This window comes from Nansenia antarctica (genome assembly GCF_963989245.1).
Source record: "Nansenia antarctica genome assembly, chromosome: 1".
In the NCBI taxonomy this organism is placed as follows: domain Eukaryota; kingdom Metazoa; phylum Chordata; class Actinopteri; order Argentiniformes; family Microstomatidae; genus Nansenia; species Nansenia antarctica.
The window spans coordinates 20,387,563-20,405,818 of record NC_137674.1 but is presented as its reverse complement, the minus strand read 5'-3'; the positions used below and the strand labels follow the sequence as shown (position 1 = coordinate 20,405,818).

Here is an 18,256-nt window from a genome sequence, read left to right as displayed (position 1 = left end):
TTCATGAGGCTGTGGAAGCGGGTCTCTCTCCTCCTGTCACCATAGCCCTGGCTACTTAGTAATGAATGGCACTAATTTCCCCCCGCAACCCCCCAAAATGTCTCATTTTCCAGCCCATTACGTCGTTGCTCGGTAGAAACAAAGGCTTCCATGCTTACTGCACTGCTGTAAAGTACAGCGGTAACCGTGGAGAGAACACAACAACACAACAGCAGCAAGCCCTGCAGGTGGATAGGGAGAGGGAGGGGGGGGGCTCTTTTCCCTAGTATGTGAAGTGCCAGCAAGAGCAAGACTAATTGGACTGTTTTATACCATTCCATAAAGCTAGCATGTTTATTTGCATTTCATTCGATTAATATGCCATACACTATGCATGAGGGTAATGCATTAAAGTAACTTGCATTCAAATAAATATGAATTCCACATTGTAGTTTCCTACTCCACTGTAATGGTCTTTCCCTTTATAATAATAAGAATAATAATAACTTGGATTTATATAGCGCCTTTCATGAAACCCAAGACTTTACTAAAGGAAATGGTCAGACGAAACAGAAAACAAACAAAGCAAAACAGAAACAGTGACTAGGGGCCAAAGGCCTTGGTGAACAGATGGGTTTTGAGGGCTGATTTGAAGGAGTCCAGGGTGGGGGCGTTGCGGATCACTGTGGGGAGGGAGGGTAGGTGCAGCCACGCTGAAGGCTCTGTCCCCAAAGGTCTGTAGTTTGGTGTGGGGGGTGGACAGCAGACCCATGTCTGAGGACTGCAGGTTCACGAGAAAGGGGTATGTTAGGTGAGGAGGTCAGTTAGGTACTGGGGGGCGCAGGCGTGGAGGGATTTGTAAGTGAGCAGAAGGTCACAATCCATGGTCACAATCTGTCTTCATGAATACTAACATGAGGTCTCTCTTGTTGTGGAACCCTTCCCTGTGGCTGACCTGGTTAGTCAGGCCTGCTGAACCTCTGTCTGAACACCCACCTGAAGTCCCCCTTGTTGCTGCTGACCCTCTCTGCTGAACAGTAGGGTGCAGACGTCTCCAACACCACGATCTCCATCTGTCTGGACCTGTTGCCACGGGAACTAGTCACCAGGCACTCCCAGGTGCCAGAGCCGTCGATGTCGATGTTGGAGAGGACGACTTCGCTGGAGAGAAAAAAAAAAGAGTAATCTGTGAGCATGTGTCCTCGTCACCTCACAAGGACTACTGCCATCTTACAACTGTGGCTGAGATGAGATTGTCTGATTACCACTTCTACAGAGCTGATCTCCTCTGGGAAAGAAAGCTTGGTTAAGTAAAGGTGGATGTACAATGATTTACATTGGAGCTCCATACACTCATTTGGAGGACTGCTCACTCATCATATTGTGTGAAAACAAACTCAACAAATTGCTAGGCAACAAAAAAATATAACCCTATAAAGTAGAAAAGCCAACTGTTTGCTTTACTGACACTATTCGAATTCACGGTCAAATCCAAATGTCCATACTTTGTGAAGCGGCGGTTATAGTGTTGTCCGCACAACAGGAGCTGCAGTCTCTGAAACCACAAGTTTTCGGGGCGCTTAGGTGGCGTAGTGGGTTAAGCGTCGACCATGTAACCGCAGGGTCGCCGGTTCGATTCCTGCCGCGGATATGTCCTGCTTGTCATCCCTTCTCTCTCTCACCCATCCTTCCTGTCATAATCTATGCTGTCTCTATCAATAAAATAAAAAAACCTAGTGGGACTGCCCCACTTGGAAAAAATTACTTAAAAAAAATAACTTTGAAACCACGAGTTTTCCAGATTTGACTTTGGGGGAACAACACTTCTTTGCATGGGTGTGCGACAATTGACATTCGAATTATAAGTGACAGGCAAGGGAAGGCACTTAAATCTGCCACAGTCAAACTGATTAGTGGCTGACTGCACTCTGATGTGCCAGAGACTAATCCTTGACAGCGCCTCGGAACAGAAGATGTGCAGGAAATATGTATTCAGAAACGTGAATTTGAGAGTTCCCTGAAGGTTTTTCCCCCAATAATCTCCAAAGGCTCAGCCTTTCCTCTGATTACCTTCCTGCTGCTGCCTCTTTCAATATCATTGGTCAGAATGAAAATAGACAAACAAATATTGAATCATATCGATCGGATTCAAGGCAAATCATATCAACGGACACCTGTATGTGATGCAATATGGAGAAAAAGCTAAACTCTGAACAATTGCCAGGACCGGAACTATTCTATTATTAGTAACTTTGCTTCAATTACACACTCTGAGAGGATAGAAATAATAAAATAACTACAGTTCCATCTGGTCTGCATTGGGCTGACCACTCATTTTCTGAGAGGGGACTCCAAAGGCTTGAAATCTAATTTGAACAGTTGACTGAGATCTCGTCCGTGCATTAAAAAGAACATATAAGCCGTATCAATTAGAGTGCTGTCCATGCTTTATTCTCTAAGATATTCTACAAGGATTCAGCACCTGAAGAGCATGTTGGACTAAGATTTCAGTGAGAACATTGTTTCGATAATTCTAGTCGTGCTGTAATGCATGTATTGACTAAAGCATCTACACGTCTAATTAGACATCACAACTCACAAATCGACTGGTGGTCTGCTGAATGACCCTAATATAGCCTGGTCTCCATCATAACGCACATCTTTAACAGATATAGATGAAAGGTTGTGGCTGTTTCTCTGAGATGTCCGAGGGTCATGTTGAGGAATAAAGCTGTGCTGTGGCTGCTATGCTGTACAGTACCTCAGAGTGACTGTGAGGCCGGTGTTGAGTAACCCCCCTGACAGTCAACACAGAGCTGCTGCCCCCCTAGTCTCTCCACCAGAACACCACAGGCACAAATATAACACAGCTCCCTCTTTCTATCTCTCACTCTCTCTCGCTCCATAAAACAGCAGCCTCCTTGCCAAGGGACACAACCACAAAGTAGTGTTTTAAGTCTCCAGTCAGGCCCTAAATAGAACTCCTCTGAGCTTCATCCAATATCAGTCTTTTTCCGAGGGCTACCCCAGTACCTCCAGATGACTTTATCTCACACGATGACTTTATCTGGTAGGATGACTTTATCTCACACGATGACTTTATCTGGTAGGATGACTTTATCTGGTAGGATGACTTTATCTGGTAGGATGACTTTATCTCATAGGAGTGAAGCCAACATAGGTGAGCCTCAGACCCCACATCCGTGGGTAGAGTCATGGTATATCATATTATGACGTGACGGCTTTTGGAATGCGTGATGTTATAATGTGGGAGATCTTCCGTCATTGTGGGCATCTGGCCAATTTGCGGTGGGGTGTTGACCCTACTAACGTTGCTCTCTCTTGCTAGAAGCCTTTACTGACATGCCACTCTGGTGATCAGAGCTGTTTATTGGGTCCTAACCTCGTCCCCAGGCTATTGCACACTGTGCATAGAAACCTGGAATAACAACAACTCAAGCCTGGCCTTAGTGGGAGTGAATTTACTCAGTGAAGTGTGTTATTATCTGATTTCAGTGAATCACATGGCTAAGACATGTAAGCTGCAAATCAGAAATGTGTGGTATGAAAGCACTGGGGACTGGGAGGACGTGCTGTGGGAGATGACTCATGCGATTTAATGAGTGGTGGATGGGTCTTCCAGCACCACAATGACCCAAAACATACGGCCAATGCAACAAGGAGTGACTGAAGATGATGCACATTAAGGTCATGGAGTGGCCTAGCCAGTCTCCGGACTTTAGTCCTATAGAACATCTGTGGAGGAGCTGAAGCTTCTATAGAACATCTGTGGAGGAGCTGAAGCTTCTATAGAACATCTGTGGAGGAGCTGAAGCTTCTATAGAACATCTGTGGAGGAGCTGAAGCTTCTATAGAACATCTGTGGAGGAGCTGAAGCTTCTATAGAACATCTGTGGAGGAGCTGAAGCTTCTATAGAACATCTGTGGAGGAGCTGAAGCTTCTATAGAACATCTGTGGAGGAGCTGAAGCTTCTATAGAACATCTGTGGAGGGAGCTGAAGCTTCGAGTTGCCAAGCGACAGCCACAAAACCTTAAGGATTTGGAGAGGATCTGCAAAGAGGACCGGACCAGAATCCCTCCTGAGATGTGAACAAACCTGGTGACCAACTACAAGAACCGTCTGACCTCTGTGCTGCCAACAAGGGTTTCTCCTGCAAGTTCTAACTCATGTTTTGCTAGGAGATCAAATACTTATTTCCCTCGATCAAATGCAAATCAATTCATAACTTTTATATAATCAGTTTTTCTGGATTTTTTGGTTGATATTCAGTCTCTCACTGTTAAAATAAACCTACCACTAAAGTTATAGACCGTTCAAACTTACAAAATCGACAGGGGATCAAATACTTATTTGCCCCACTGTATAGGCTATATATATATATATATATATATATATATATATATATATATATATATATATATATATGTTTTCTGAATTAGATTCGATAATATGTGTAGCATAAACACTTATTAACACATAGGCACTTCTTAGTGTCCCCCTGCGACCTCTGCTGATATTGAAGGGCATTGCAGCCTTGGAAAAAAAATATGGTGGCAATACTAGCGCAAACACATACAAACTCACACAAATACTGCAAAATAGCTTTATACTAGCTAGATTTTGAAAATGTAAGGATACTGGGTGGTAGAACGCACATTTTACTCACAGGGGTCACCGTGACCCCTCTGTGGCTCCTCTAGTGTTAAAGCCAATGACTATGAGCTGCATGGGCGTCAGCAGCTTTTTGAATGTGGGGGGGACACTTATTTTTCGGGGGGTCTGGGGGTCCCCCCCCGAAATTTTTTAAATAGTAGATTCAATTTCCTGCATTCTGGTGCGTTTTACACCCAAAATAATCTCCGTCTTTCTTTGTTTTTCCTTGGAGCTGGCATGGTCTGCAATTACTGACTACTATTATGTTTTGGTTTAACTCACAGAGGCCTGACACTGACACGTGGCACTTTTTAGGTACTTTATTAAATATGAAGATTCAAAAAGAATCAAAGAGTGAATTAGAAAAGAATGAGGTAACTTTGAGTCAACAAATTGAATAAAAAGTTATGAGGAAACATAAAATTATGTACCTAGGCTACTCAGAGCCTATTACAATCAAACTTAGCCCTCTTCAGTGCATTGCAGAACATACAACTATAACAAACAAACAAAATCAAAGAGTGAATTAGAGCTGTCTCCACTGCCCCTGCCTGCTGCCCCTGCCTCTGACTCACTCTCACTCTCAACCACCTATATCAGGAGAAATGGGGATGCATTGAGCACTTGTTCATATTGTTTTTCTCTAATAGAACATTTGACATAGAAATACAATCATCAATACAAAAAATACAATCACAAGCACTTTAGAAATAGAAAAATAAATGGAACAGGTGTTTTCTTCTTATTTTTTAACCCTAGCTCAAGCAATCAGATGCAAAATTGATTCTTTGGGTGGGTGCAATGGCCAAATTAAATAGTGCAAATGCTCAGGGCAATGAACACGGGCAGGAGATGCAAAAATGACAGGACAGGTAAGCACTGTGAGGTGTTTGTCGCCATTCTGTGCTTTTGATGACATTTCGCCTGTGTCTGTTCTGCATTTAAACATGTCTAACCGCACTAGTAATGCCTAACAAAACTGCTAGTGCCATATAGCTGATCTAGCTCGTATTTGGTTGCTAGTAGGCTATGCTAATTCTATTGCTAATACAGAGAATGTCTCATAAGGTGCTAACATTCTTATCAGAAAAGCCGACTGTGTTTGACCTTGGGAGAACGCAATGTTGCTGTTTGGCCACTCACGGGAAAACTTGGATGACTTTGACTTACTTTTGTCTTCTTAGATTTTTTTTCCCTTATATCCATCTTGGTGGATGATCTAAATATCGTCTTGCCTCAGTCTGAATGTTTTGAATCTGCGTGCGTGTCTGATGCTGCCGTGTTAAAAACAGAAGTAAAACGCGGAGTGGACTTCTGGATATGGGCAATCCCCTACTCATAAAGTGGAACGGATTTGATTGTGAAGCAATGAAAATAACGCTGACCAGTCATGCAACATATTTTTGATGGCAAATGTGGGGGGGTCCAAACGACCTTGTTTCAAAGGTGGGGGGGACACGTCCCCCCCCAAATATATGGTGGTGACGCCCATGATGAGCTGTCTACTTAATGAAGGCCAAGTTTGATGCGTTGGTTTACCAGACCTTTGGTGCTTTTGGGAGGAAGTGTCTGGGAAGGAGGCTGCAATGTTTGGCTTTTCGATCAAACATGTCAAGTCAGTACAAGAACATTGTTACATTTGATTTTATAACAATAATAATAATAATAATATAATAATAATAATAATATAGGCTTTCTATTCTATTTAGACTAATTACCATAATTGTCATTCTTGGCACGGTGGGTGGACACCCTAATTGGTTGCCCACCCAGTGCATATGGATGTCTGGTACATTTCTCCAATGTAGCCTACGGTAAATGTAAATGTTGCCAGTCATTTGTCCAGTGCCACATTTTCAGAACAGAAACCCTGGTGTGTGTGTGTGTGTGTGTGTTCTCTTACCGTGAACAGTAGAGCAGAGGGGACAGTTACATCACTGGTGAACAGAGGCCAACACACTAATGTGCCCTGGGAAATATCCCCCCCGCCTCTCTCTCTCTCTCTCTCTCTCTCTCTCTCTCTCTCTCTCTCTCTCTCTCTCTCTCTCTCTCAACAAAGTGGCAACTAGATCATAAACTCTCCAGGATAGGCCGCATCGCCCTCAAACCCAAATAAACAGATTGTATATGGCTTAGTGCTGCCATCAGATCATGGGTCGTTGGGTAGACAACTTTCCAGGACAACATTAATGGTAGACAACATTCCCGGAAGGTCGTCCTCACACTGAATAATAAAAATGGAGTGGGTGCACTACAGCCTCAGAGCAGGACAAGGGCACATACAAAGCAATGACCTAAATCCACACCAACACTGCCCTATTGTGGAGCTTTCTACACCCAGCGCTCCCCAAAGGCCTCATTAGGGACGCATTGTGCTCCTGTGCTGATAATTAACCATTGGTTTCAATAATGTTGCTCTTGAGACTTTAGAACCACTCCCTCCCTAACAAACATAACAACGCTTTGGCATTTTATATGAGCCTCCCTATCTGAGTTAGTTTCACACTTCCTCTTACATACTGATACTCCAAACTTCACTGTTGGTAGAGTGTTATTCGGGTGATGTGCAGTGCCATTTCTCCTCCAAACATGGTGTGTTGTGTGTTCTTGCAGACGCAGAAAAACATGCACATCAGCATACTAAAGGACTAAAGTGACAGACAGCCTTGGATATGGGGATCGTGGAACAAACAAACACACACACATGCATGAACACACACATCCACCCTTGAGGTGAGAGAGCAAAGGGGAAAACATTGAATCATCTTTTTGGAGGTCATCAAACCCAAGTTCAACGTGACTTGGCCTCGGGCGTGTCCGATCACGGCGTTGAAAGCGTGGAAAGCTACGTTCTAAATCCTGCGTGGGTTAGACTTTTCCTCTCCAATGGGGCGTACTAATATACGGTTCGGGTGACTGACACGGAGAACGTTATTTCAAGGTGAACTACATCAACAAAGAATAATGACTCAAATATCACCCCACGCTGTTAAACTGGCCCTGACACCGGCTGGCACGGCGCGGGCCAGAACATTAGTAATCCCCCATCCGTTTTCTTTATTTAACGAAGGAGCAACGGAGCCAAAAAGCTCTCCACTCTCTAATTTCCTGCATGTCTTTTGACACACTTGTTTAAGATAAACCGTAGGAGCAGGGTGGAGGTGGGTTTCAGACTAGGGCCAGAATGAGAGAGTGTTTTCGTTGGACGGGCTGTTTTATACACTCGTCTGCGACTTGTGGAAATGAAGGCAGTTTCCTTTGCCATTTCTCTGCTGGGAGAGCTGCGGCTGCCAACAACAACATTACCGTATAGGTTCCACTTCGGGGGGGAGAAAATTGCATAATTTGTGTATATAATGGGAAGGCGACGACTAATTGCGAGGGCGCTGATCAGAATGTGAACGAGGGGAAATCCATCACATTCCGTCGGGACCGCGGTGGGTGGAAAAGGAGAGGTTTGGGATTCTGGTATGGAGAGTACAGAACGATACTGTGTGTGTGTGTGTGTGTGTGTGTGTGTGTATGTATATATGTGTGTGTGTGTGTGTGTGTGTGTGTGTGTGTGTATGTGTGTGTGTGTGTGTGTGTGTGTGTGTGTGTGTGTGTGTGCTACAGGGAGCAGAGAGGGTGACCGGGCTAATGGTGACTAAAGTCACAAATCACTGCAGACACCTAACCCAGACACACTCACTGGAGCCAGCTTGCATAAGGACAACTCCCATTAGAGGAGCGCCTAACAGCGGCCGCTAGCCTGGTTCTCTAAGCGTCTCGCTGTTCACACACACAGCACTCAAAGTAAAGTAATCAATTCACCACAGCACCTTGTCTTGTCTTTGAAGAAGAAGACATACTTTTATTGATCCCTGAGGGGAAATTATAATTTTTGCACCCCCCCCCCCTCTCTGCCTCTTCGAGACAACACACACACACACACACATGCACACTCCCAGGGAGAACAGAGCTCTGGGATCTAAGCACAGCATCAGCCCCCGTCAGGCAATCTTCTACTTTCGAGGCTATTAGTCTAGAATGTTCCAGACTGCGGTAGGGGCCCTGTGTTGTTAGAGCATGTGACCGCCATGTTGACCGCAGTGGCCAAAAGAGTGAATTAAAGACTTTAGAGTGGTGATGCTTAGTCACTTCATTCTGGAGGATCTGGGAAGAACAAACTATCCATACGATAATGGAATAATGAAGTGATGAGTCATCAGCAACATTACAGCAGAAAACCTCCATACTTTGAGGCCATCATCTCACCCACAGAACTATTGAGAATATATTTGAATACATATCAGGGGCGGCTGTGGCGCAGGAGGTAGAGCCGCCATCTAATGATCGCAAGGTCGGCAGATCGGCGGTTCGAGCCCCGGCTGGTCACATGTCGAAGTGTCCTTGGGCAAGACACCGAACCCAAAATTGCTCCCAAATTGCGCCTTGCATGGTAGCTTGCCGCCATTGGTGTGTGAATGTGTGTGCGAACGGGTGAACGAGAGGAAAGTGCTTTGGAATAAGGCGCTATATAAGTCAGTCCATTTACCGTTATATTTGCATATTAAAAGAGGAAAGCGTTGGTCAGACAGCAGCTTGAGGAAGGCTGGGATGCCTCCCTCACAGGGGGAAGGAGCTGGCGTTCCTGGTGCTGTGTAAACCGTAACAACGAGCGTTCTGTAGCCTGTTGACACAGGGAAACATATTTCTGTCAGCACTCCATCAATATTTATGTTCTAGCCCGGGCCCGGAGCGAGAGGCAGTTAAACCAATCAACAGCGACGCCCTGCCCTCCTCCGTCTGAGCCAGTCATCCGCCACGCCAATCTACGCTAGCGCTAACACAGCAGCCTGAGAGGAAACAAGGGGAGGAGGAGGAGGAGGGGGAGGTACGGCAGGGGGGGCCCCCCAAAAATGTGAGAAAAGCCGAGCTTCTGGATGCATTATCATCATAATTATGATTCAGCATCTGTTCTTGTTAGAGTGTGATCCCGCAGTACCGCAACAGCGTTCTCCCAGCACCCTGGGAACCTCCAGAGAGGAGAGGGCCGCAGAGGAGGTGGAGCGATGCCAACGTCATTCTGTCCTGTCCTCTCAGATCTCTATCAAGGGCACAGGTAGCCCAAAGGTAAATCACAGTTACAATAGACGAGGGGGGGGGGGGGGGTTGTGTTTGTACATTTGTGTATGTGTGTGTGTGTGTGTGTGTGTGTGTGTGTGTGTGTGAGTGTGCGTCCTTACAGTATATGTGAAAATATATATGTGCTCAATATACTATATTATTGCCTTTCCATCTAAGCGTGTGTGTGTACACTGATTCTTTTTGGGCCATTTATCAGATGCCTTTATCCAAAGCAATTTACAACAAATATGTTCGTCTAAGTAAGTGAATCGTTTAACCATCAGTCATCATAAGAAATAGTACGACCGGACAGGTTTCACTCGCTTGGGTTTCCTACCAACAACCCAGTGACTTTAAACAAGATTAAAGTAACTTACTCAGGCTAGAGGCTAGACAGACTTCATTCACTCACTCCAAATGGATTAAGAAAATGTCAGAGAGGAGCAGTGACTAAATAGCTAACAGAAAACGTTTAGGGCCACCCACTGCAAATTGACAACAATTGGCTTCAAACAGAATGATGGCTTTCAATTGAAACTGGGTTGCAGAGGTACAGACCAGACCCCCACAACAACAGATACTACCAGCAACAGAGTGTGTGTGTGTGTGTGTGTGTGTGTGTGTGTGTGTGTGTGTGTCTGTGTGTGTCTGTGTGTCTGTGTGTCTGTGTGTCTGTGTCTGACTGTGTGTGTGTGACATTGCACTTATGCAATGACTCTCTCCTTCGCATTCCCCACCTGGTGAGCATGCAGCAGTCGTGGACGAGGGTGCGGTCCACGTACACCCCCCGCTCCTCCTGCGTGTGGACCGCATGGCCGTCCTGGCGCCACTGCAGCGTGACCGAGGGGTCCAGGTAGGACACGGTGCACTGCAGGGGCAGGCGGTCCCCACGGAACACCAACTGTCTCTGGGACGGGATGAGCTGGAACAGGGGCAGCTCCAGAGGCCCGTCTGGAAGGAAGAGAGGGAGAGGTCACTGGAAGGGTCAGAGGGAGAGGTCACTGCAAGGGTCAGAGGGAGAGGTCACTGGAAGGGTTAGAGGGAGAGGGTCACTGGAAGGGTCAGAGGGAGAGGTCACTGGAAGGGTCAGAGGGAGAGGTCACTGGAAGGGTCAGAGGGAGAGGTCACTGGAAGGGTCAGAGGGAGAGGTCACTGGAAGGGTCAGAGGGAGAGGTCACTGGAAGGGTTAGAGGGAGAGGTCACTGGAAGGGTCAGAGGGAGAGGTCACTGGAAGGGTTAGAGGGAGAAGGTCACTGGAAGGAAGACAGGGAGAGGTCACTGGAAGGGTCAGAGGGAGAGGTCAGTGGAAGGGTCAGAGGGAGAGGTCACTGGAAGGGTTAGAGGGAGAAGGTAACTGGAAGGAAGACAGGGAGAGGTCACTGGAAGGGTCAGAGGGAGAGGTCACTGGAAGGGTTAGAGGGAGAGGTCACTGGAAGGGTCAGAGGGAGAGGTCAGTGGAAGGGTTAGAGGGAGAGGTCAGTGGAAGGCAGAGAGGGAGAGGTCACTGGAAGGAAGAGAGGGAGAGGTCACTGGAAGGAAGAGAGGGAGAGGTCACTGGAAGGCAGAGAGGGAGAGGTCACTGGAAGGGTCAGAGGGAGAGGTCACTGGAAGGCAGAGAGGGAGAGGTCACTGGAAGGAAGAGAGGGACAGGTAACTGGAAGGAAGAGAGGGAGAGGTCACTGGAAGGGTCAGAGGGAGAGGTCACTGGAAGGGTCAGAGGGAGAGGTCACTGGAAGGCAGAGAGGGAGAGGTCACTGGAAGGAAGAGAGGGAGAGGTCACTGGAAGGAAGAGAGGGAGAGGTCACTGGAAGGGTCAGAGGGAGAGGTCACTGGAAGGGTCAGAGGGAGAGGTCACTGGAAGGGTTAGAGGGAGAGGTCACTGGAAGGAAGAGAGGGAGAGGTCACTGGAAGGGTCAATGGGAGAGGTCACTGGAAGGAAGAGAGGGAGAGGTCACTGGAAGGGTCAGAGGGAGAGGTCACTGGAAGGGTCAGAGGGAGAGGTCACTGGAAGGGTCAGAGGGAGAGGTCACTGGAAGGGTCAGAGGGAGAGGTCACTGGAAGGGTCAGAGGGAGAGGTCACTGGAAGGGTCAGAGGGAGAGGTCACTGGAAGAGTTAGAGGTAGAGGTCACTGGAAGGGTTAGAGGGAGAGGTCACTTCACCAGGAGGTGGGGAGAAGAGAACTCACTCTGACAGAGATTCCATTATAACAGCGCTGAAATCATATCAGCACTGACTCCTTAACACTAGGAAAGCCGTGAGGTGTCATTGGGCACCAGTGAGTACAAAAAAAATTCTACCTTCGCACTCGATCAAATGTCAGGACCCTCCTTTCATGACTTTTCCTAGATATGTGCGTTCTACCACCCAGTATCTTTACATTTTCAAAATCGAGTAATATAAAGCGATTTTGTAGTATTTCTGTGTGTGTCTGTGTATTTGCCTTGGTATTCGGCTGCCATCTTTTTCTCCAAGGCTGCAATTCTCTTTTATATCAGCAGAGGTAGCAAGGGGACACACACTGTGCTCAAACTTCAGGCTTCAGTGCTGAATTAGATACAGTGGATAAGACTGATAAGTATGTAACATAATGTGTTTATATATAGGCTATATATAGCAATAGGGATACATAAGATATGTATATGTACAGACAGTTATGAAAATGATAAACTGTACAGTATATCTCCCAATCCCTTCAGATTTGTTGGAGCTGAGTTTTTTTTTTCACACCGGTTTACCCAAGTTCCATGCAATAGTGATAAGATATTATGATATGTGTAGCCTATGTACAGTTATGAATGATACACTGCACAGTATGTACCTATCAAGTTGTGTGGTGCATGCATAGCTACCGCAGCAAAGTAATTGCAGTAACCTACGTTGGATTATGCCTGTACTCATCAACGAATATTATATAACGAACGGACATTTATAATATTGTATATAATGTTGTTTTTTTATATAATGTTATTGTATAATGTTTTTCTGAGTGGGGCAGTCCCACTCATAGTTTTCATGTTATTGGACTGATATAGTGAAGACAGACAGGAAAGTAAGGAGAAGAAGTGAATATGTGAATATGTGTGCACGACCACGGTGCTAGACCGCTGGACCATGTTAGGCCACCAGTATATTGATAATTGATAATAAGATATTGATAATGTATTTCGCTGCCGCAGAAAGTCAATCAAAATCGTGTGAAATGACGTGCGTTGTGCATTGAATGACACTATTTACAGCGCTGTCAATTTTCAAATAATGCAATAGGATACATATATGAATTTACAGAAACACATCATCATGAATGGAAACACGCAAGAGCATGTATTACACGCTTACAATGCTTACAAGCTTACAGCAGTCGCCGGGCTGATGTTACGGCCGGCGTGAAGTTCACGACAAATAAACACGACAGGTTTGTGCATCTCTGTGAAGCTCATAATTATAATAACACAATATTGCAATATTTATTACTATTATTTTTGTATAATAATAATCAACCATCATTCGTTAGTAATGAAAACTCCCGCAGTCCCGATCAATCTCCTCTCCACTTTACACATTACATAACCAAGATTTCTTTTGACATCACAACAATGTCAACACAATCACAACAGAATCTTATTTTATCCAATCAGGTTTTATATTTTGATTATGACATCATGTTGTGGGGAGCATGGCGCGTTCTGGCCTGCAGAGGGAGCCAGACTGTCGTTGTGAGGGGGATAATGAGCTGATTACGGACAGGTGTCAGTGGTCAGACTCGTTATCCCACTGGTCTTTTTAACCTGTGTGTGTTTGTTCCCTCGGGAGAGCGAAGGAGGCGGTGAAAACCGGTTGCGAGAGCGAGAGAGAAAGAGAGAGAGAGAGGCTGTGCAGCACCCGCAAGCAGATCCCAGCAGGAGGAGTGGAGCGGGCAGTACCCGAAAGGGGGGGGCAAACAGCCGGGCGTGACGGGCGAAACCAGCCGTGCGCTGTCAATGACGTATCAACGTCATTAGTAGTTGGGAGAAAAGACTCTCTTCAGCACGCCAGGGGCGTGGCTGAACTTGGTGCGCGAAATAAAACGCCTTTATTGAACCGTTTCTCTGTGTCGACCTCCCTCTGTGCCTAGAGACTCTTACACATGTCTTTCAACATTGTCACACTTTTCATTACACACATTAGCGGCATCAAAAATGATGGGCTGGGCGTGCGAGGGAGCGTGCTTATTCTGGCAGATTGTGAAATATTAAAACCAATAACATTCTGAATTATTTATCATTCTGCACTCTTTCATGTATTTTCTTTCAGCTCTTTTCAATATAGGTGAAACTAACTATAACAGGTTGCGGCACATGAACGCTCCATGCAGGTACGCGCTCCTGTGAGATCATTCAAGTTTTAAGTTTATTTGTCATTATACCAAATACAATTATATAATGTAATCAAAATAAAAAGAATGAACATATTCAGCCATTCCATATAATCACAATATAACAACCCCTGTGAGCAGTTGCAGGGGCTGACAGGCTGACGTTACCGGTGAAGTTCACGACAAATAAACAGACTTTATCACTGTGAAGCTCATAACTATGATAACACAATATTGCAAACTTTATTACTATTCTTTTTCCCTGCATGCATTTTTAAGGGGTAGTGATCTTGTCATTTTCTCTTCTTGTGTGACATCGCCATCCAGCGATCTTTGTGCGTCAGTACACACTCCCCCATTGTGAGGAGTGGTCGTGTGATTCGACACCTCGTCGCGCTAAAAGTAGGCGAAAAAACGTCGCGCTCGTAGTGTTAAAAACACAGCACTTCAACTTGTTGAGTAGATTAATTAAATGATTCACCTACATGTACATGTATAGTCAGTGCGGTACCATACCTGACTACGGTACATGCATTCATCACACATCACAGTGATCTGGGATCGTCAGAGTGTACTGGCTCTCAGTGGGGCCTTGGGTTATCCTTCCATGTATGGGTTAGGGTTAAGGTGGAAGGATAACCACTCTAACATGTATGGAAGGATAACCACTCTAACATGTGGAAGGATAACAACTCTAACATGTGGAAGGATAACCTCTCTAACATGTGGAAGGATAACCTCTCTAACATGTATGGAAGGATAACCACTCTAACATGTATGGAAGGATAACCACTCTAAAGGCCCTTTCACACATACAAGCCTTCCCAGTAGATTCCATGGAATTTCCAGGGTCGGCTTGTGTCTGAACGCGACTGACCAGGGAAATCCGCGCGGGCAATTACCCTGGTCGAGACCATGTATAATTCCATGGAATGCACCGGAAGTAACCACTCTAAGATGTGTGCCCTCTAACATCTGCTACTCATCAGAAGGAGCGGGAGGACAACATTTATTGCCACGGAATTTACCCTACAAACCGCTTGGATTGGTTCAACGTAATGAAAATAATAATTGAAATAATCCTCCTTTCTGGCGTGTGGTAGAGGGGCTGTGACCTGGCATCAGGTGCTGCACCACCAACTGATACGTGTTAGAACGACCACGGCCAGGAAAGAGCCACTCACCATCCTGCGACATCAAGTGAACCCATATGGAGATAATAGCCTCGCAAATAACATGACCAGAAGTGGTTGTTAGAGAGGGCTGTACCGTAGCCAAACCACATTGCTTTTGCCAAACAAATAAATAAAAGGTATGTTAAAAGCCTGTTTGTAGAAGAGAGTAGAACCGAACATCACCACTGTAATCCCAATCTGACGGAGGCATGCGGGGGGGGGGCAGAACATTATCACTCCTGATCCCATAATGCATGTGTGGCCCCGCCGAGAAGGAGAATCCACCGTCCCATCCACTTATTACAGTCTTGGCTCTTTGTCACGGAACTGCGTGGAATTAGCCTGGAATTGCTTGGCTTGTTCCACATAATGAAAAACACATGCAGGGATTACGTAGGATCATTTCAAATTGTCTCTTGTACATAGACAGCGAGCGGTGTGTGAGCACACCCGCTTTTTCAGCAAACATACATAACTGTACAGTACCCCGAAAGCATAGGGACATTACACTAACACTGCATACACACATAGACATTCAATAGTACAAACTATGCATACACCCTCTTACATTATGGCAGGCTATTCCTTATGTATAGCCCTCCACAGTGGTATTAAGACGGCAAGATATCACTACAGTACACATAGACATACGCTAGATTACTTTCACATTCACATTCACACACACACACACGCACACGCACACGCACACGCGCACACACCCCCCCCCCCCCCCCCCCCATCTGACCTTATTCCCACCCTACCCTTTTTCTTTCATTTCAAAATCTTTCTTTTTATTTCTGTCACTATGTCTGTCAATATTTTTGCTGATCTTGAATTTTTGCTCTGTGTGTGTCTGCTTTGAACCACGTTCATGGACCATATGTGCACAGCTAAAAGAATGGAAAGAATGGTTTTGTAACCAAAACATGACATGATTGTACAAGTTGCTGAAACTGAAATAAAAACGAAGTAAAAAAAAAAGACAAGGGCAAGGTGGGACCTTACCACATCTGAGCTGCTGTTCTCTCAGGTTGCGGAACTCCAGGCCGTGGAGGTGTGTTGGATACACACACAGGGTGTCGTTGGCGATACGCACCGCGTTGGAGCGCACCCACAGCAGGAGCCACTCCAGCTGACAGTCACAGAAAAGAGACTCTGTGCTGAAGTGCCTGGTCAGACACAAACGCAGGAGTTAACTCCCACCCTTTCACTGCTGGACTCGTTCTCATGTGGGTGTTTGTGTACGTGCGTGTGTGCTTACAGGACTCGTTCTCATGTGGGTGTTTGTGTATGTGCGTGTGTGTGTGCTTACAGGACTCGGAGAGACACCAGGTGTGTGAATATTCCCACAGGCAGAGAAGAGAAAATATTTCCAGATAAATTCCTGTGAGGTAAAAAACAAGATGTCACTCGTTTTCCACAAGCACTAACGCCACATAATCTGTTGATACATTACTTGTAACAGGCTTATTTTAAGATTAACAACATATATTGTTTACACTTATCGCACATTGTGCGTACAGTGCTGGATGTTTATACAGTATACAGTGCAGTATGTTTATACAGTATACAGTGCTGTATGTTTATACAGAGTACAGTGCTGTATGTTTATACAGTATACAGTGCTGTATGTTTATACAGTATACAGTGCAGTATGTTTATACAGAGTACAGTGCTGTATGTTTATACAGTATACAGTGCAGTATGTTTATACAGAGTACAGTGCTGTATGTTTATACAGTATACAGTGCTGTATGTTTTCAATTTGGAGATTACTCACAATTTAGAGAGACTGCCAAGGTCTGCAAACATGTCAGGAGAGAGGCAGCCAATCCTGTTGTTGGACAGATCCCTATGAGGACAAAGAAAACAACTTTAAATGATGGCTCAGCGAAGACAACCCCATCTGACTGAAATGACTCTGAAATCTTGACAAGAGTTGGCAGAAAATATGTCTGTAACAGAAGACAGAATGGGATCTGCTGTAACAACAAGTGTGTGTACAGTGTGTATGTGTGTGTGTGTGTGTGTGTGTGTGTGTGTGTGTGTGTGTGTGTGTGTGTGTCTGTGTGTGTGTATGTGAGTGGGGTGCAAATATCTAAGTGAAAAGAAGCAAACATAACCTAATTTTTATTTGTAACTTTTTACAGTTAAAAATAATAAAGTTAAAAATAATAAAACAAGGAAAAAGGCCTTGTGCAAAGTTTGGGAACCCTGTCAGCTAGTACTTTGTAACTCCTCCTCCGGCAACAGCTTGCAAACACTTCCTGTAGCCAGCTACAACAACACCTCTAGCTCAGAAATATTCTTTGGCCTTCTTGCATGCATGGCATGTTTTAGATCTCTCCACAGAATTTCAATAATATTCAAGTCTGGGGACTGTGATGGCCAGTCCAAAACCTTCATCCGTCTTTCCTGGAGGTTTATACAGTATACAGTGGTTCATGGTTGATTTTGAGGTATGCTTCGGGTCATTGTCTTGCTGGAATACCCAACCTCTCTTCAACTTCAATTTCTGGACTCACCGTCGAACGTTAGCCTCTAGAATGTCTTGATATTCGGTGGAATCCATTCTTCCTTCCACCCGCACAATATTGCCTGTGCCCCCAGCTGCTACACAACCCCAAAGCATAATGGATCCACCTCCATGCTTAACAATGTGTTCTTCTCTACAAATGCTTCACCCTTTTGTCTCAAAACATAACTTCTTTGGTTGTGGCCAAAAAGTTCAATTTTGGTTTCGTCAATCCAAAGCACATTGTTCCAATAGGCTTCAGGTTTCTCACGGTTTTCTTTTGCATACCTCTGACGCTTAATTTTGTGTTGAGGTCGTAGGAGAGGATTCTTTCTGGCAACTCTGCCATGTAGGTCTTTGTTGTTTAAGGTACGCTGTATTGTTGTCCTGTGAACAACTAGACCGGTGTCTGCTACTCTTTTTTGCAGCTCTTTTGCAATGATGTGTGGG

At 45.2% G+C, this 18,256-nt stretch overlaps 1 protein-coding gene across 1 annotated transcript in view; it reads right to left on the bottom strand.

The window, feature by feature from the left end:
- adgra1b (adhesion G protein-coupled receptor A1b) overlaps positions 1 to 18,256 on the bottom strand; it is a gene marked incomplete at both ends in the record, with an annotated part of 166,030 nt that overhangs the window by 112,552 nt on the left and 35,222 nt on the right. Inside the window, 5 exons of the mRNA XM_080537705.1 lie at positions 976 to 1,140; positions 10,502 to 10,715; positions 16,297 to 16,460; positions 16,604 to 16,675; positions 17,072 to 17,143. Of these exons, the coding sequence (XP_080393831.1) occupies positions 976 to 1,140; positions 10,502 to 10,715; positions 16,297 to 16,460; positions 16,604 to 16,675; positions 17,072 to 17,143 (687 nt within the window). The remainder of the gene's footprint in view (positions 1 to 975; positions 1,141 to 10,501; positions 10,716 to 16,296; positions 16,461 to 16,603; positions 16,676 to 17,071; positions 17,144 to 18,256) is intronic.